The sequence below is a fragment of the Nansenia antarctica genome (assembly GCF_963989245.1).
Source record: "Nansenia antarctica genome assembly, chromosome: 1".
NCBI lineage: Eukaryota > Metazoa > Chordata > Actinopteri > Argentiniformes > Microstomatidae > Nansenia > Nansenia antarctica.
Window position 1 is genome coordinate 72,513,959 of NC_137674.1, and position 20,681 is coordinate 72,534,639.

General features: G+C 50.2%; 1 protein-coding gene across 1 annotated transcript in view; it reads left to right on the forward strand.

The window, feature by feature from the left end:
* kiaa1549lb (KIAA1549-like b) overlaps window positions 1–20,681 on the forward strand; it is a gene marked incomplete at both ends in the record, with an annotated part of 96,630 nt that overhangs the window by 37,702 nt on the left and 38,247 nt on the right. The window contains 4 exons of the mRNA XM_080525953.1: window positions 4,665–4,724; window positions 5,497–5,648; window positions 19,095–19,266; window positions 20,466–20,629. Of these exons, the coding sequence (XP_080382079.1) occupies window positions 4,665–4,724; window positions 5,497–5,648; window positions 19,095–19,266; window positions 20,466–20,629 (548 nt within the window). The remainder of the gene's footprint in view (window positions 1–4,664; window positions 4,725–5,496; window positions 5,649–19,094; window positions 19,267–20,465; window positions 20,630–20,681) is intronic.

Here is a 20,681-nt window from a genome sequence, read left to right on the forward strand (position 1 = left end):
TCTTCCTCCTCCTCCTTCTCTTCCTCCTCCTCCTCCCCCTCCTTCTCCTCTTCCTCCTCCTCCTCCCCCTCCTCTTCCTCCTCAACCTCCTCCTCCTTCTCCCTCTCCTCCTCCTTCTCCTCAACCTGCTCCCCCTCCTCCTCCTCCTCCCCCGACCCCGGCTTGGGAAAAAACGACCACCCAGAATGCACCTGGAGTGACCCTTGTGTACGAGGAGGAAGCAGAAGCGCTGCGCGTGGGCTGGAGGGGGGGGGGGGGGGGGGGGGGGTCGCGGTCGTACACGGGCGCTACGAGCGGGCGTCTTCGTTAAGGGCGAGGCAGATGGCCATTCGTCCTCGTCGGTACAGCCTTTGAACCCAGATGAAAAGGATCGCCTGTTAATGAGTGTCACTGTAAACCTCAGTTTGTGTTGTGAATGAATCACGTTGTCAACATAATTACCTCTGGGCAGCGAGAGAGAGAGAGAGACAGAGAGACAGAGAGAGAGAAAGAGAAAGAGAGAGAGAGAGAGAGAGGGACAAAGAGGGAGACAGAGGGGGAGAGAGAGACAGACAGAGAGAGAGAGAAAGAGAGAGAAAGAGAGAGAGACAGAGAGAGAGAGGAAGGGAAGGAGTGCAGAGGGTAAGAGAGCAAGAGAGAGGAAGGTGAGTTAAGCCCAGTTTATGCTTCTGCGTAAAATCGACGGCGTAGGCTATGCCGTAGCTTGCGTCGGCCCGCAACCTACGCCGTAGGCTCCGGCGTCGGTTGACGCGCACCTCTCCAAAAATGTAACTACGCGGCAGTGCCTACGCAACCGTAAGCACTGTGATTGGTCCGCTTGGTAGCACATAGGTAGCCCTATGGAAGCGTCAGGCAGAGCCTTCCTATAAGGAGCGCGATTCACATTTACGAGATGTACAATCCTGTTTATTTAGAAATAAAGTATTAGTTACAGGGAGCCCCATGGCTGTTCGTTGGGTTTAAATGATATTTATGATAGACATATTTAATGTAAAGTTATCTATAAGAACTGTGATTGGTCCGCTTGGTAGCGTCACATTCCGACTCTCTCGTAAATGCGGAAGTCATGACAAAAATGTCATTTACTTTTTCTGCAATTACTTATTAATAAAGATTTGAAAAATTAGGATAACCATCTTATTATCTTAGTTTACTGTCATTTCAATGCATTATAGACATTTTCTTTACAACAAGCATAACAAAAATATGTTTTTTGATCGCTATTATGCCGCTATGAGTACACCGACCAACGCGACGTGGTCCGCGGTCCGCGGACAAACGCAGAACTATAAACCGGGAGAGCCCTTGCATAAGCTACGGCGTAGATGCGCGTAAATTCGACGCAGAAGCATGAATCGGGCTTTAGGGAGGACGACTAGAGGGGAGAGCCAGAGAGAGGAGGGAGGAGGGAGGGAGGGAGGGAGGGAGGGGAGGAGAAGGGTTAAGGGAGAGATGAGAGAGGTGTGCCCTGTGTGTTTTGTCCCTCTGCCATTTGTAATGTCACAGTACTCAGGTAGGTGAGGCAGGGCTCTCCTTATGTTGGCAGCGGCGGCCTCCTCACTTCAAGGTCAATTAATGCGGTAAATAATTAACAGTGGAGGGGGGGGGGGGGAGACGGAGGATTGTCAGTGTGCAGAGTGTATAACGGCCTGGGGGGTTAGGGTGAGTTCTGACGGAAAAAGTCCCAGAACCTCACGACACTCCGGTGCTCACACTCCGGTGCTGACAGTGTGAAGAATGGTACGGGAAGTCGCGTTGTTTCACGTCGTGACTGTTTCTATCATTTGCGCCTCAGGGAAGGTGTGGAGTTTGTACACCTGTCTTCTGTTCTTCTCTCTTTGTGTTGTCTCTGTGGAACGTGTTTGTGTGTATCTGTGTGTGTGTGTGTGTGTGTCCGTGTCTGTGTCCGTGTCTGTGTCTGTGTCTGTGTTTGTTTGTTTGTTTGTTTGTGTGTGTGTGTGTATGTATGTGTGTGTCTCTGTGTGTGGTGTGTGTGTGTGTGTGTCTCTCTGTGTGTGGTGTGAACGCGTTTGTGTGCGTGTGTATCTGTGTGTGTGCGTGCGTGTGTGTGTGTCTGTGTCTGTGTCTGTGTTTGTTTGTGTGTGTGTGTGTGTGTGTCTCCGTGTGTGGTGTGTGTGTGTGTGTCTCTCTCTGTGTGTGGTGTGTGTGTGTGTTAAGAGGCTAAATTCTTTGCCACCTAGGCTGTTACTTTACTCCAAGGCTGTGTACATCTGATATTGCATTTGAAAACCAAATTGTAGATGAAGACAAACTCAAAGTAAACATGGTAAAGATAAAATACTTACATCAAACATTACTGGGATACATATTTGATGAAGAGTGCATGACTTCGTCTTTGGTTTGTGCCTGTGTGTGTGTTTTCACTTCTCCAGTAACAGACACACACTGGCACGTACACGCACACGCACACGCACACACACACACACACACACGCACACGCACACGCACACACACACACACACGCACACGCACACACACACACGCACACGCACGCGCACGCGCACTCGCTTGAAGGGTTGATATTCAGAATCCTACAGTATCATTACTATTCTGGGGTTCACCTTGTTTAACATTGGAGATGAAGGCTTATGTGAAACCTAATCACAGGTTCTCGTGGGTGAAACTATTGGCCAGTGTTAACCTGATTCTGCTGACAGCACTGCAGCTCTAGCCGCTTACACGCCAAAGCATTTCCTGTCCCCCCCCCCCCTCTCTCTCTCTCTATATATCGCTGCGGGGAGAATGGGGGGTGGGGGGGGGGGGGGGAGAGAGAGAGAGCAGGGAGAATGGAGGGGGGAGAGAGAGAGAGAGAGAGAGAGAGAGCAGGGGAGAATGGAGGGGAAAGAGAGAGAGAGAGAGCAGGGGAGAATGGAGGGGGGAGAGAGAGAGCAGGGGAGAATGGAAGGGGGAGAGAGAGAGAGCAGGGGAGAATGGAGGGGAGAGAGAGAGAGCAGGGGAGAATGGAGGGCAGAGAGAGAGAGAGAGAGAGAAAGCAGAGGAGTGAATTGAGCCGTGGTGGAGTGTACATTTCAACAGCAAGGCTGATTTCATAGGCCAGCGGTGCCACATGCCCTGGAACACCGCTCCCGCCGCCCGCTGGTGAACTTAATCAGGCAGGAGATATGTAAGAGAGCTAAAGGCCGAGAGAAACTCAGCTAGCCGACGGGAGCACGTGGAGCTTGACGCCCTTAGAATGTAAAACAGCCAGTGTCTGTGTGTATCTTCATTTCATTATTTAAAATGTTCATTTCATTTTTTATCTCTCAGCCGAAGCGCCCTGAGTGAGTCCAGGACTCACAGTGTGATAATGAAGCTGAGCTTTTTTTTCACCGCTGGAAACTGCACCACTGCAGTGACTTAGTTCACCAGGAGAAGCTGCTACACTGGACTGTGTCCTCAAAGTCTGCACATACTGTAATGTACTCAGACCTGACTGAAGAAAACTAGAGGTTACGAATGGACTGTAACCCAAGTTCTCTTTTTTTTTTAAAGGTTATTTGTTTCTGAGTGGGGCAGTCCCACTCGTATTTTTCATATTTTATTGGATAGAGACAGTGAAGGTAGACAGGTAAGTAAGGAGGAGAGGGCATGTCAGCAGGGCATGGGCCGGATCTTAACCTAGGCCGACATTGGCATATTATGTGTGCACTGTAGACCGCGGTGCTAGACCACTGGACCACTCCAGGCCACTAACCCAAGTTCTCTGAAGGAGATGCGGGAGACACACCCCTCACTAGGACACACACACTCTGTCTCTGACTGTTTCGCGGAAGACTTCCTATTCGATCACGCCCAGTACAGGCCTGTGATTCTAGCAGGCAGATAGCCTCATCTACCGCCCGTCCTATATATATACATATACATTGGGACCTCGCCAGTGCGCCCATTTTATCCAGCGATCCATTCTTCACGTGGGCTGTGTCGCACCTCAGCTTGATGAGCCAGTCCTGTAAGAAGGAGAGGATCGCAGAGAGAGAGCCATTTAAAAGGGCACCATCTCACAAGGCTTTCTCACACACCGCACCTGAAATATCCTCCATTTCAGGTTGTAAAAACTTCCGGTGAACCTATGGCGCGTCCTAGCACTCACTGAATCGTAGCAATCACGTCCGAACGCAGGCCTTTCCTAGTCAAATGGTAAAAAACGGACTGCACTTATATAGCGCCTTATTCCAAGGCGCTTTACAGCGGCCTCTCATTCACCCATTCACACACACATTCACACACCAACGGCGGCAGGCTACCATGCAAGGTGCCGGCCCCCCTCATCGGGAGCAATTTGGGGTTCAGTGTCTTGCCCAAGGACACCTCGTGGCCACACGTGGCCAGCCGCCGATTGAACCGCCGACCTTGCGGTCATTAGACGCCGGCTCTACCTCCTACTGCCGCCCCTCACCAATCGACCTGTTCCAGGCGTAATTAAACAAGGTCTTCAACGATTAGGCTCACAGCGTGAGTGTCCCCTATATAGTGAGTCTTCGAACCGAGTCAACTGAAAGAAAAACGGAGGAAAACTCCTGAAAAGGCGCTGTCAGACTTTGCTGAATTGTAGTTCTTTCGTACTACGCGACAGGAAGTAATCAACCTGTCAGGATGACTCAGAGTGTTTTTCCCTCCTCTCTCTCTCTCTCTCTCTCTCGCAGCGTTGGAGTACCACAATCTGAACACGTCCGTCGCCACCCGGGACTTCTGGGTAACCACAGGTAAACAGCCTCTCATTGGTTCGCTCTGTCGCTCGTTGACTGTCACAGGAAGGAAGGCTCCCGAAGGAAACCGTTTTTCTCTGTCTTTTCCATTTTGTCATATTCCCCCTGTTATTCTCTTGTCTTAGTTACCTTATTTCTATTATTTAAGGCGTTCTTTGAGATGCGGTTTTCCCCATGACATATTCTATGCTATATGGCCCCTCTTTCTGTGTCTACCCCTCCGTAAAGGTTATGAATGATGGATGTCGTTTTTAACCCAATGGATTTTCTGACCCTTCGGTTCTCTCTATATATATATCACATCAGGGTCTGGGGTTAAGGCGTGTGTGTCTGTGCGTGTAGATATACCTGTGTGTGTGTGTGTGTGTGTGTGTGTGTGTGTGTGTGTGTGTGTGTGTGTAGACATGTGTCCTCTGTGCTGGTTTTATGGATGGGCCTATCAGTGTGATAGTATTACAGTGATTGTATTTGGTGTCCCTTAACCCCTCGCCTCCTGGTAAGAGGGACAGGGGTCGGACCAAGGTCAGCCTGCAGCTAATGGGATTTACTCCCACTGTACAAGATAAAGATTTAGCATTACTGCCAACACCAACACCCCTCTCCCCTCCTCCGTTGTTTTTCCCTCTCCATCTCATCTGGATTCGATTATGTCGCTCCGTCACCTCCTCCGTGCGGTGACCTCCGTTTTGCGACTCACCCTTCTTGCTCTCTCCCTCTCTCCTTCCTTTCTCCTCTATTTTCTCCCCCCCCCCCCCTTCCTCTCCTGCAGTGATCCAGGATGTGGATAACTCGTCTCTGGAAGCGCTGTACCAGAGCTTTGCCAGTCTAATGGAGCAGAGGCTGGCAGAGTTGTTTGTGGTGGCGGGCCAGCAAGGCACTCGCTTCAGGAGAGCCACTACCGTGGGCAGCTACACGGTCCAGGTAGGCATCAGAGCTGGCACAGCCACCCAGCCAGAGTAGCCTCTATCTGGGACCACTCAGGCCTGGCTGGGAGGGGGGATGGGGGGGGTCTCCATCATGCTCTAGCACTATGCTTTTCCAGACATATATTTATCTAACTGTGGCGGGTTGTCACTGTGCCTGTCTGTGTCTGTTTGGCGAAACTCATGAAGTTAATGCTTACCGTGGCTTGTTTCCTGAGTAAATGATGAATATTTCATTAAGAAGAAGAGCAGACACTAAAACACATACACACAGGTGTACACACACACACACACACACACACACACTCACACTCACACTCACACTCACACACACTCACACTCACACACACACACACACACACACACACACACACACTCACACTGAGGGCCGGTTTCACAGACAAGGCTTTTTAAAATTTTATTTAACCTTTATTTAACCAGGCAAACATGTAAGAACAAATTCTTATTTACAAATGCAGCCTGACCAAAAAGCAATGGCTCTTTGGGGGGTGGGGGGGGTGGGAAGCTAGAAATAAAACGGTTAATAATGGTTAAATAATTTACAACAATAAAACAATAAAACACTGGCAAATACAGATGCATTAAAATACTAACAGTCAGAGAGAGGGGAGAGAGACGGAGGAGGTAGGGGTGAGGAAGAGCGGAGGTGAGGGATAGCGGGGGTAGTGGAGCAGGGGTACTTAAAATTAGGCAGTGATGGGTTATGGGATGGGTGAGAGACGGTGATCAGCAGGTGCATTGATCGACTATGGTTTGATGCAGGATTTGTTTGAAAGCAGTGAGTGAGGTGAGGGCGGTGAGTTTGAGGGTGTTCTGTAAGGTGTTCCAGTCGTGTGCTGCAGCTAACCGGAAAGCGCTACGACCGACAACGGTACGGGCTTTGGGGATGGTGAGTCGGACAAGATCACTGGATCTTAGAACGATGACGGGGCGGTGAGAGAGGTGCAGAAGGGATGAGAGGTAGAGAGGTGTTTTGCAAAGTATGGTTCTATAGATAAGATGAAGCCAGTGACAGAGCCGTCTGCTGTGAAGAGATGTCCAGTCTACAAGGGTGTACAGATCACAGTGGTGAGTTGTGAAAGGCGCACCAGTGGCAAAACGAATGGCAGAGTGATGGAGTGTGTCGAGTTTCCTGAGGGCAGACTGAGATGCCATCCTATAGATGGTATCACCATAGTCGAATATGGGCAGGATGGTCAGCCTAGACCTGGACTAAATCACACTTTGGATGTAAAATCTCCATTGAAGATGCTTTTTTAAAGTCTAGGATTAGTCTTAAACTTTGTCTGTGAAACCGGCCCACAGGGTTTTAGTTAGAATTTAATTAGAACGCTTTTCAGCTTATTATCTGGTTAATTGCTCCTCAAAACACGAAAAGATGTTGAATATTTGAAACCAAAGCTGTTGCTCTCCATGGTGTTTACAGTAGACATTTCCTTTTAACAATGATTAATGAGCTTTAACATGCTGACTAAAATCTTGTTTTTTCTTGTGGACCACTCATTTGTCCCGAAGAAGTTTCTACAACGTCAACGGAACTACTTTAGAACTCGACCGGCCCCTGTACCCTCTAGGCCAGTGGTTCCCAACCTTTTTTGTCTTGTGTACCCCTTGAGCTGTTTTGCCATGCCAGAAGTACCCCCTCACTCATGCGTGTTGATTATTTCCCAAAAAAATCAATTAAACTCTAACTTGCAAATATAACATTTATTACTGACACACAGAGAGCAAAACCTCTTCTCATGTCTCCAAAACTCTAAACACATTTTCTGCTTTACACACATTTTGCTATTCAAAATGGCACTTTTTAAATGCACTGAACACGGTTTTCTGCACACAACAATCTGACATAAAGTCACATGTTTGCCATTTCAAAACATTGCCATTCAAAATTAGACTACATGAGCTAATTGGCCAATACATGTGCCACCTGGCCACCTCAATGGTTAATTGTTACCACATGCCCACACACTCACTGAAAATAGAAAAATAAATAATAAATAATAATGAATTTGATTTGATATCTGTTTGGCTAATCCATGGGAGGGTTCATTTGGGGGTTATTTTATTTGTTGTTTGTGATTGGTTAAAAGTATGCATGAGTGGAGTGATTGGTTAGATAGAATTGGGGGCGGGCTTAATGAGTGTGATCTGAGAGACAGGGGAGAAGGGAGATCATTTGTATAGAGAGATGGGAGTTGGTAAGTTGAGTTCTGTATGATTGTGTAGTTTGTTAAATCTTTTCTGTTAGTTTGTTCACTGTTGTTTATTTACATGTACTAATATCAATGTATTGTGTTCAGTTTTACAATCTGTTTATTAGAGGAAGAAGGAAATCAAACCGAATTGTGTCAGTCTCATCATTTCACCCGTACTGCCGGAGCAAGCAGAAAGCTCACCATTCAGCTAACTAGAGGGAGAGCTGAACAATTGTAAAACACCCGCTGACGACCGCAGGAGGACGGACCGTCAGTTAGCTAAGGAATACAAGCCCGGTTGGACGCAACAGAAGCTCCGGGAGGACAAGGATCCATTCACCGGAGATAAGAGCAAGCTAAAGCCTGGTCAGGTTAGTGACGCAGCCGCCAGCCGGCAATGGAGCCGCGGCGCCCGCAACTGTAGCTAACTAGCCGCTTGCTAGCCAGCGTAGCATTAGCAAACTAAGCTAGCGTTAGCCTTGTTGTCGCAATAGCGCAGCAGGCACGCGGTAGAGCTTATAGCACTCAAAGCTACAGCTAACTAGGCCGGCAACGGAGCCGTGGCACCCGCAACTGTAGCTAGCTAGCCGTTTGCTAGCTAGCGGAGCATTAGCCAACTAAGCTAGCGTTAGCCCTGTTGTCGCAATAGCGCACAGGCACGCGGTAGAGCTTATAGCATTCAAAGCTACAGCTAGCTAGGCCGGCAAGGAGTGAAACAATCCACGGCTAGCTTCAACTGGTTAACCCAACTGCAAGAATCCACAGCCAGCTAGGCTAACCTACAAGACCCACCAAGAAAGGAATTGCGAGCTAATAGCAGCTACCCAGAGAGCTACCCACACCCAGCACTCTTCTCTGTGACTCTATTGACTGTTTGCATTAAAATAGGTTTGTGTGTACCTGGGTATTAAGTCGTCGGGGGGAGGAAAATCCTCTCCCACTTTATTATTTTATTTTTAGCAGTATCCCTGGGATGACCCCACGGTGAACCTGGTTCCGCTGCTGAAGACTAGTTAAGGAAGTGCAGGGACCAGCGCAAATCAGCTCAGGGAGTCAGAGAGGGCTGAAGATATAAGATAGAAAGACGAAACAGGTACACACAAGTTATTTCTGAGTCACAGGCAGAATGGAGGCACTAAGGACCGAAAGGGAAAAGTTGGCAGTCACTTTTGAGAGAGGATACCGCCACATCATCAGGTCAGTGGCATTGATGGGCGAAGATGACATGAAACGCGAGTGGATAGCGCTCCTATCAAACGCGAAAGACCTAAACTCTGCAGACGACAATTATGAGGAAGGTTTGCAGGCCAAAGCAAGTCAGGAACATGAGACAGGTAACAGTCAGCTTCTTCAAGACATCACCAAGGCCGCTGAGGAGAGAGCTCAGAAGGTTGAACAGGTCGGTCACGTTTTAAAGGCCAACATGTGGACAAGGTTCGCGGGGGTCGAACTTTCATCCACAATTAGACGAGCAGAAAGGAGTCACGAAGGCGTGAAAAGGATCAGTCTAGAAGAGGCAACCCACGACGTTTGTAAAGAACGAAGCACACTCACAGAGAGCCTCATCATCAAAGCGCGAAGTCTGCTATCAAGCTGGGGGGAGTGGATCCCTGTAGTTGAGGCGTGCAACACGAGAAAGTCACTAGAGGAACTGGAGGACAAAAGGGATGAACTTTGGGAAACGTTTGTGACTGAATTTGGAAGAGTTGAGAAGGAGAATACTGACAAAATGGCCGACAAGGCCGCCGCAGCAAAGCAAATGGCCACCGACGCTCTCGCCGAAGATGAGAGGAAAAGGGCCGACGTTCTCGCCGAAGATGAGAGGAAAAGGGCCGACGCTCTCGCCGAAGATGAGAGGAAAAGGGCCGACGTTCTCGCCGGAGAAGAGGCCAAAGATCGAGCGACGAATAGAGAAAGGGCCGACGCTCTCGCCGAAGATGAGAGGAAAAGGGCCGACGTTCTCGCCGAAGATGAGAGGAAAAGGGCCGACGTTCTCGCCGAAGAAGAGGCCAAAGATCGAGCGACGAATAGAGAAAGGGCCGACGCTCTCGCCGAAGATGAGAGGAAAAGGGCCGACGCTCTCGCCGAAGATGAGAGGAAAAGGGCCGACGTTCTCGCCGAAGAAGAGGCCAAAGATCGAGCGACAAATAGAGAAAATAAAGAAGCCATTGCCAAGCTGGAAAGGAAAGCCGCTGAGGCAAGACTGAAGTCAGCTGATAGCGTGGCCGAGTTTGAGAAGGAGACAGCGAAGGTGAAATTGGGGGCCGAAGAAGAGATCGCTGAGGCAAGGCAGAAGGCGGCCGTGATTGAGTTGAAGGCAGCAGAAATAGCCGCTCAAGAGCGCGCCAAACTACTGGAGGCTCAGCGGGAAGCATGGGAACAAGCCCGGGAGGCAGGGCTGGAGAGCGCCACGTATGGAGGCAACCGCACTGGAGCCATCCCCAAGATCAAACTCCCTCCAACGAGGCTGCCCGTGTTCAGCGGGTGTATGAGAGATTTTCATCGCTGGCGTAAAGATTGGGAGAGCCTGCAGCAGCAGGGAGACCCATCGGGGTCGCCAGAGGTGAAGAAACTCCACCTCCTCGAGAGCATAGACCGAAAGGTTTTCGAGGAGCTCAAACTCTCGAGCTACCGCTCAGCGGAAGACGTATTCACAGCTTTGGAGAATCGGTTTGGAGACAAGGCAACCATCGCGCTGCAAATTATCGAGGAATTGGAAAGAATACCAGCGGTAAAAGGAAACCAGCCGAGGAAAGCGATCGACCTTATTCAGGCAGTGGAAAGAGCCCTCATGGACCTGACAGACTTAGGAGAAGTGGGCGCTATGAAGAACCCACTTGTAATTAAGGCCATCGAGAGCAAACTGCCAGATCGTGTGCAGGAAGGCTGGTTTGCTTTTGTAACCAAACCCAAAAACCAAGTCGCCCCAGACAAGCGGTTCGATGCTCTTCTTCTGTTTCTGAAAAGGCAGGAAAAAATCCTCGAGGGGATGGCTCGAATCCGAGGCTCCACGGAGACCTCTGGGGGAACACCGGAGAGGCCAGTCAGATGGGAGAAGAGGGCATTCACGAGGGCCACGGAGAAAGACTCACCGGTAGATGAAGAAGAGGAGGAACATCGAGGTGAAACCAGAGTCACAGGCAGGAACTCGGAAAGAAGAGAAGAGTGTGACATCTGTGGAAGCGATCAGCACGGTGGCAAAATATTCTTCTGCCGTAAGTTCAAGAGTCTCAGTCTGGCAGAGAAGCGAGCCATAGCAAAGCAAAGCAAAGCCTGTCAGAAGTGTTTGGGCATGCACGGTGCCGACGGAGAGTGTAGTAACCGGTACCTGTGCAGAATGTGCAAGCAGAATGAAGGAGGGGCGAGTCATCACTACCTTCTGTGCCCCAAATGGAGTGAGGGGAAGAGGACAGGGCCAGGGTTCGCTGACAAGCAACGAGAATTCCTGGATTCTTTGGGACTCAACCCTGAACAGGAGAGGAGGGCGAAGGCATTCACCAGTAAGGCTTCGATGACGCTGAGCACGGGCGCAGAAGGCGGAAGTCTCTTCGCAGAGGATGGGCCAGAGGAACATCCAGTACTAATGATGATATTGACAGTCAAAACAGAAGCAGGATATGGCCTGGGAACTCTCATAGACCTCGCCTCCGACACAAATTATATCACCAACCGGGCCGCCGATCGGCTCCAACTGGAGCGGAGGCAAGTAACACTGACTGTGCATGGAGTCGGTGGAATGAAGGTCAAGGTAAAGACTAATAAGTACCTGCTAAAGGTCAGGGCGTGGAGCAACAACAGATGGAGTCCCCACGAGATGGTATGTTACGGGCTCGACACAATCGCTCGTGCAGACAAGGTCATCAGTCCAGAGCGACTCTGTAAGTTTTTCCCTGGGGTCGAGAAGAAAGAGCTGGTCCGACCTGAGGAAATCGAGCTTTTGATCAGCCACCGAGAGGGACGACTTGCTCCGCAGTGGATAAGAAGGACGGGAAATTTAGTGCTGTGGGACGGGCCTCTGGGGAAGACCGTGGGAGGAACGCACCCAGACCTGTTTGAAAGTTGGGAAAAATCCGCACACGACTCCCAGACGCACTTTGCGCGTTCTCTGAGAACGGAGGCAGTACGATTTGAGGAGGTCCCCTGCAAGACGCTCAGCGCCAAAGAAGAGGATGGAGACCAGAAGCCGCAAGGTCATGAAAGGACCGGGAGAACAGCTGCAAGCAGCAAAGAGGTCCTCGAGTGGTGGAGCTGGGATAGCATCGGCGCCGCGTGCGAGCCAAAATGCGGAGGGTGTCGTTGCGGAAATTGTCAACCAGGCGGGAAAGAGATGACTCTCGCAGAGGAAAAGGAGGTCGAAATCATCAAAAGGGGCTTGACTTACGTAATGTCTGACGACCACAGCGACCTGCCGCACTGGGACACAGAATACCCGTGGACTGAGGACCCCAGCTCGCTCCCGAACAACAGAGGAGCGGTAGAGGCTACATTCCGGAGGACCGAGAAGCGATTGGAGAGGGACCCAGTATGGAAAGCGGCATACGCGGCGCAGGTGCATGAGATGATCCAGAGAGGGGCTGCGGTCGAGTTAAACGAGGAAACGATCAGTAAGTGGGACGGACCTGTGTGGTACGTAAGCCATCAGATCGCTCCAAACCCCCACTCTGCCTCCACACCGGTGCGGCTCGTGTGGAATAGCAGCCAGGAGTTTCGGGGAACCAGCTTAAACAGCATTCTGCTGAAAGGCCCGGACGTTCTGAACCCCATCCGTGCGGTTTTGTTGAGATTCCGGACCGGAGAGCATGCAGCCATCGGGGATATTAGGAAAATGTACAACTCTGTTTGGTTGCGAGAAAGGGAAGTCCACCTCCACCGCTTTCTATGGAGGGACACGGCGGAAGAAAAGATCAAAACCTACGCAATTACCCGCGTCAACATCGGGGACAAGCCAGCCGGATGCATCGCCCAGCTGGCCATGAGGGAGACGGCAAGGCTGCCAGAGTTCGCCCACCTAAAGGAAGAGCGGAGAGCGCTTGAGGAGGACACCTATGTAGACGACATCCTAACGTCTCATAACGACAGAAGAAAGCTGAAAAGCATCACGGAGGGAATTGAGAGGATACTCAACGCTGGAGGTTTCGCTCTAAAGCCATGGACCCAGTCGGGTCAAAGTGGGAGGAGTAAAGAAAGCCAGCCTGAAGAAACGAAGGCCAATATGGAGCCGGAATCAGAGGTGTTAGTGCTGCCTAATCAGCTGAGCGAGGAAGACAACAAAGCGCTTGGAGTCGGGTACCATGCAGAAGGGGATAAGTTGTTCCTTATGGTTTCCATCAACTTCTCCAAAAAGAAACTGAAGGTGAGGACAGAAACAAATCTCTCAGAGGAAGAAGTTGAGGAAGGAACGCCGAGCCCCCTAACGAGAAGGGAGCTATTGAGCCAGGTGGCGGGCCTGTATGATCCCGTGGGTTTGGCCACCCCGGTGAAGGAAAAAGGTGCCATCCTGGTCAGAAGGGCCTTTCAGGAGATGGGAAAATCCGGCATCAGACAGAACACATGGGACAACCCACTTCCCCTTGAGCTCCGAGCCGACGCAATCAGGCTCTTCAAAGAGTATGCGAGACTTGGAAAAGTCAGATTCGAGAGGAGCCTAACCCCGCCTGGATGGGAAGGAAGGCCATGGGGCATCACCTTCTCGGACGGGAGTGATAATGCGTTCGGTGCCGTCCTCTACCTGAGGTGGAAAACATCCAGGGGAGTGGCTGTAAGGCTGGTCGAGTCAAAGGCCAAATTGACGCCGATAACTCAGAAAGGGGATGTCGTTAAATCCGAACTGTGTGGGGCCGTAATCGCATCCAGGCTTAAGGGCTTCTGGGAGAAGCAAGGTCGACTGGGCGTGGAGAGATGGTTTCATTTCGTGGACAGCCAGACCGTCCTGGGGGCCATTCAAAGGGAAAGCTACGGCTACCAAACATTCTACGCGAATAGGATCGGAGAGATCCAAAGGGCTGGACCAACTGACGACTGGTGGTGGATCCCCGGAGACCTAAATGTCGCGGATCTCGTCACACGAGGCTGCCCGCCGGAAAGCTTGGGAGAAGGCTCGACCTGGCAGAACGGTCCGGAGTTCCTGGCGTGGGCAGTGGAGAAGTGGCCCGTGAAATCCGCGGCAGACGTGGCTGCAAGTGCTCGAGACAGCGTGATCAAGCTGCAACGGAAAGCGTTCACTGCAGCTGTAACACGCGCTCAGGCGAGGAAGGGGCTGGACCCGAAATGCACCATTGAGGAGGAAGCAAATGCGAAGGGGACATCCACACCGGTTAGGAGTTCCAGGGACCCCGAGCATGAGAGGGAGAGGCTCTGGGGCGCTGCTCTCATGGACCTGATTGAGCCAGAACGCTTCAGCGAAATAGGCAGGCTCATTCGGGTAGTTGGGTGGGTCCGGCGAGCTGTTAGGCAGTGGTTGGTTTGCAGGAGGGCTCCAGAAGACGCAAAGTGGGAGGCTACTCGCCAGAGGGAGACAAGAAGCGGAGTTAGCCTCGGCGTCCAGGAGCTAAACGCAGCTTTCCGCGACCTGTGTCTGGCTGCACAGGATGGAATAGAATTTCCGAAAACGACTTGGGACAGACTGGTAGTTAAGAAGGTCGAAGGGTCGGGGCTGCTGGTGTGTTCCGGAAGAATCCAGGAGGCGAAGGAGGTGGAATCCCACTTGTCCCCTACACTGCGTGGATCAGCACTCTGTTGGCAAGGGAGGCCCATAAGGCGAACCACGAGGGGTTGGCTGGCACCCTATTGAAGATGCGCAAGAAGGCGTGGGTGATTCAGGGTCAGCGGGCTGCGTGGAAGGTAGTCAACGCGTGCGTCCCCTGCAGGAAAGACAGGGCCAAGCGGTGCCAGCAGATGATGAGCGACCTTCCGCGGGAGCGCACCGAACCTGCTGCCCCATTCGAGTACACCTCTGTGGACCTATTCGGCCCCTACGAAGTCATTGACGTCGTCAAGAGAAGGACAAAGTTAAAGGTCTGGGGAGTCGTCTTCTCCTGCATGGCCTCCAGAGCCGTCCACGCTGACGTGGTGGAGAGTCTGTCAACGGAGTGTTTCCTAAAAACGTACTTCCGTTTTACAGCTGTTAGGGGTCACCCGAGGAAGATGTGGTCAGATCAGGGGACAAATTTTGTCGGTGCTCAACCAGCTCTGAAAGCGCTGTATGACCCACTCGGCAAGGTGGACAGGAAGACTGTGGAGGACAGGACCGCTCATCACGGCACGGAATGGGCGTGGGTTTTCCATCCTGCTGACGCACCCCATCGGAATGGAGCGGCGGAGGCGTCAGTTCGACTGCTCAAGCGGGCGCTGAGAAATGTCGGGAGGCTTGGAAACCTCACCTGCTTGGAGTTCCAGACGGCGCTCTTCCTGGCAGCCGATTTAGTGAACGAGAGGCCAATCGGCGCCAAGCTCCAAGTGCGAGATGATGCGGTCGAGGTGGTGACGCCCAACACGCTGCTTCGAGGTAGAGCTGGAGATCCGGGGACTCTTGATCTGGATGAGTACCCGTTTGTGAAGCTGAGGGCCATCCAGGAAGAGGTGGGACGGTTTTGGCGACAGTGGAGTCAACTGGCTGGGCCCGGGCTTTTCATCCGCACCAAGTGGCACAGAGAAGCCCGAAATGTGGCCGTGGGAGACGTGGTCTGGTTGGCTGACCAAAATGCCCTAAAGGGGCAATTCCGCCTGGGGCGGGTTGTGGAAGCGAGGCCAGACGAAAAGGGGCTGGTTCGGGACGTAAGAGTGAGGGTTTGCCTAAGCCAGCCTGCTCTAGGAGTGGGGGCTTCAGGACGAAGAAGGAGCGAAGGCCGCGATCTCTTCCCAACGCTCGACCGAGACGTCAGGCGGGTGGTCGTGCTGCTTCCCGTGGAGGAGCAGTAAAAATGACTGTAGTGAAGAGAGGGAAAGTTGTGGTCCATTTAGTTATAAAGGACCAATGGACCAAGTGGGAGGTGTTTGGCTAATCCATGGGAGGGTTCATTTGGGGGTTATTTTATTTGTTGTTTGTGATTGGTTAAAAGTATGCATGAGTGGAGTGATTGGTTAGATAGAATTGGGGGCGGGCTTAATGAGTGTGATCTGAGAGACAGGGGAGAAGGGAGATCATTTGTATAGAGAGATGGGAGTTGGTAAGTTGAGTTCTGTATGATTGTGTAGTTTGTTAAATCTTTTCTGTTAGTTTGTTCACTGTTGTTTATTTACATGTACTAATATCAATGTATTGTGTTCAGTTTTACAATCTGTTTATTAGAGGAAGAAGGAAATCAAACCGAATTGTGTCAGTCTCATCATTTCACCCGTACTGCCGGAGCAAGCAGAAAGCTCACCATTCAGCTAACTAGAGGGAGAGCTGAACAATATCTGTTTCTTTTCCCTTTCTCCTGCTCCTCTTTGTCTTCTGTCTGAGGTGCAGTGATGTCATCATTTTCTCATCCCAGAGTCTTGACTGATGGGGAGAGGAAACAGACAAGATGAGACAGGATAAAACTTATCACACACACACACACACACACACACACACACACACACACACACACACACACACACACACACACACACACTTAAACTTCTTATCTAACTCTACTGATTATTAATGAAATCATTTGAACCACTCCCCTTTAATACATAGATATTTACACCATTGTGAAAAATAGACTCACCCAGTAGCAGTTGCAATTCTTTTTTTCATCAGTTGAGCTTTAATGAGACACTTGAGGTTGCTTCTCTTTTATAATCTTTGACAGTTCTGGAGGCAGTGTGGCAACAGCAGTCACCAGGCTGCTTTCCACACTCAGTCTGTTCCTTGGCTTGGTTTTGATGTGGGTCAAAGCTGAGAAGGTCACTTCACACATATATGTAGATCCAAAAGGCAAAAGTTCATTCAATGCACACTTTCCCAGCACTGGATATTCCTTTTCAACATCACACCAAAACTCTGTCAATGACTTGTCAGCATGTGCCATCTTCAACCCACGATCAGAGGACATGTCCATCAGATTTTCCTGCAGGCTTGCAGGAAGGCTGCTGCTGCTCCTGTCATTCACTCTGAATGGGTTCCTCACCCAGTCCAGTTTTTCTGACTTTGTTTCAATGTCATGAAAGTACTGGTTGAAGTCAGTGTCAAGTTTGGACAGATGTGCTTTAACTATTTTCACCACAGGACCTCTGTCAGCATCAGTGGTGGCGAGATGGCCATCAAGCAGTGGGAAACAGCTCACATCTCCATCCTTACATTTCCTCTCCCATAATTTAACCTTCTTTATGAATCCATTCACTTTGTCATACATGTTAAGGATGTGTGAGTACTTGCCCTGAAGTGAAAGGTTGAGCTTAGTGAAGACATCAGCAAGATATGCCAGCTGCGCAACCCACACTGCATCCTCAAACAGGGCTGCAAGAGGGTGGTCGTTTTCTGTCAGGAAAGCAAACACCTCGATGCGCAATTCATAGAGCCGCAGCAGCGTTTTGCCACGAGACAGCCAGCGAACGTCTGTGTGAAGCAGTAGCTGCTCATGCTCTGACCCGCTGTCATGACAAAGAGTTTGAAACAGTCTGTGGTTCATTGGCCGGGACTGAATGAAGTTAATCACCTTAACTGCGTCATCCATAACTGCACTTAACTCGGGGCTCATCCTTTTGCTGGCGAGTGCCTCCCGGTGAATAATACAGTGCATCCACTTAATTTCGGGGTTCACCTTCATCACACGCCCAAGCAGCCCACGCACCTTACCCATCATTGCTGCCGCTCCATCGGTACAGATGTGACTGCAGGATTTCCACTCCAGATCGTTGTCTTTGAAGAAGCTGTCAATAATCAGAAATATTTCCTCGCCAGTTGTCTTTCCTGGCAGCGTCTTGCAAAACAAGATATGCTCATTTATGTCCGACTCTTCTTTATAACGCACAAAAGCCAGCAGCTGAGCCTCCCCACTAACGTCGGTCATTTCATCTAATTGCAAAGCGAACTGACCTGCTTGCTTCATTTTATCCACCACTTGTCCGACAATATTTATGGACATATCATCAATCCGACGGGAGACGGTGTTGTTAGATAATGGTACCAACTTGAGCGCGTCAGCTGCTTTCTTGTCCAGCATAGTTTGAGCCAAAATCACAGCGGCAGGCAAAATCAGATCTTCGGCGATTGAATGTGGGGTTTTTGACTTAGCCACTAGTAATGAAACAGCATAGGACGCCTCCAGTGCTTTGCTTGACACACTTGCCGCTTTTTTCAGTGTAGCCTGACTTGACTTGAACTCTGACAGTTTTCGCTTGAAAAAGTCGTCAGTTTTACCAACAGTTGCTAGGTGTTTGGTGCTCTGGTGTCGCTGTAAATGGGCTGGCTTCATTGAATTATTAGCCAGGACTTCGCCGCAGAAAAAGCACTGTGGCTGTGGTGGATCAGCCGATGTACATGTAAATCCCCACAAAACATATGTTTCCAAATAATAGCGGGGTCCTTTTTTTCTTTTTTTCTCTGATCTGACCGTCTGATCTGCCTCTGATCTGACCGTCTGATCTGCCTCTGAAGCTGGTCGTTTTAGCCATCTGTCCATCTTTGCGGTATACTGACAGGCCTAGCTGACGTGCGCGCGTAAATGAACGTAAATGAACGTGATTTAAATGTGACGTGACTACCACGTGTGTTACAGTCATCACCTGTCGGGGAGGAACTTAAGTTGCAGCGTACCATTTTAACAACAGGTTTATGAAACGACTATATTTAATTATTTTTTTGGAAAGGGAAATAAATTATAATTCCAAATCTTTCCACGTACCCCCTGCAATCCCCTCACGTACCCCTAGGGGTCCGCGTACCCCCGGTTGGGAACCACTGGCCTAGAGTCTAGGCCACCGTACATTAACACTTGAACAGCCCTGCCTTTTTTACCTACTATTAGAGCCGCCTCTGGGAAGTTGCTACTTACACACTAAGACCACTAGTTGGCGTGTCTTGTAAATTAGCCTGCCTCCTACACATAAAAAAATGCACAATAGCTTTATACTAGCTTCTCCTGATGTGATTTTGAAAATGTAAGGATACTGGGTGGTAGAACGCACATATCTAGGAAAAGTCATGAAAAGGAGGGTACTGAAATTTGATCGAGTGCAAACGTTTTACTCACTTGGTCAAATGACCCCACCCATGGCTGTTCTAGTGTTAAGCCCTTCTCACGTCCACTCCTCAGATGGTGAGTATCCGGCGCGTGGTGGGGCTGAAGAACCCGGTGGAGATGACCTACTACGTCCAGATGAACGGGGTCCCCCTGGCCGGCACCACCGCTGCCAAGGTCCTGAACACCGTGGACTCTCAGACCATGGCGCTCACTCTGGGATACTTTGTCCAACTGCAGGCCGAACGTACGTGTCCCTCCTCTAATGGTCAGATAGAGAGATAGATGGATGGATAGATAGATAGATAGATGGATGGATGGATGGATGGATGGATGGATGGATGGATGGATGGATGGATGGATGGACAGATAGATGGACAGATAGATGGACAGATAGATGGACAGATAGATGGACAGATAGATAGATAGGTAGGTAGGTAGAAAGGTAAGTAGGTAGACAGACAGACAGACAGACAGACAGACAGACAGGCAGACAGAGAGACAGATTGTAGTAGTACAGTACAGATAGTCAGACGGACACAGACTGAGAGAGGGAAAGAGAGAGAAGTCCAACTGAGTAGAGAGCCAGTATGAGTTTGAAAGCGAGAATATAATGAGGAGGATGCTCTCCTGCTGTGAGATAGAAGCAGAGCTTTCTGCCTCCAAATCTCCTAGCCCAGCTCCAGGTAGACCACTGTTGGCAGTATTACACCCTTACTGTGAACACACACCCACCATGGGGGAGGGAGAAGGGAGGGCAGAGGGGGTAAAAGGAGTAGCTAAAAAATGTGTGTGTGTGTGTGTGTGTGCGCGCGTCTGTGCCTGCCTGCCTGCATTCGTTTGTCTGTGTGTGTGTGTGTGCCCGCATGCGTGCGGGCGTGCTGTGTGTGTCTGTGTGTGTGTGAGAAAGAGAGAGAGAGTAAAAGAGAGGGTGTGTGTTTGTGTGTGTGTGTGTGTGTGTGTGTGTGTGTGTATGTTTCTCCTCGCGCGAAAATCCTTATAGATTTTTCACCTTGATCCAGAACCGAGGAATCCATAAATGTGTGTGAGCTCCTGTGCTGTGTGGGAGTACAGAGGCGGATGTATCTGTGTGTTTTACAGTCGAAGCGTAGGCTTCTCATAGTCCTCTCAGTGAACCAGGCAGTGTAATACTGTCAAAGACACAGATAAGCCCCAAGCATAACACACTAGAGCACACACACACACACACACACACACACATACGCTTGGAGTATTTCAATTAGAGCGCTTATCTTATCTTCCGACGTATCCTACTTTGAAACTTTTCTCTTCTTTTTACTTTCTTAACTGATCAAGTCGCTGAGAGAGTGATTACAGTAAGGTTACAGTAATAGCTTTCGAGAAAGATGAATACAAGTTTTTTTTAATGCTTTTCGAGAAAGAGGAACAAAAGATAAGCTAACGTCGACTTTCTCACCCCGCCAGCCGTGGTAAAGAACCCGCCCAACAACCTGTGGATCATCGCCGCGGTGTTGGCCCCCATCGCCGTGGTAACGCTCATCATCATCATCATCACCGCCGTGCTCTGCAGGAAGAACAAGAACGACTTCAAGGCGGACGCCATGGGCAACCTCAACCCCCGGGCCAAGGTAGACAACACACACGCACACACGCACATGCACACGCACACGCACACGCACA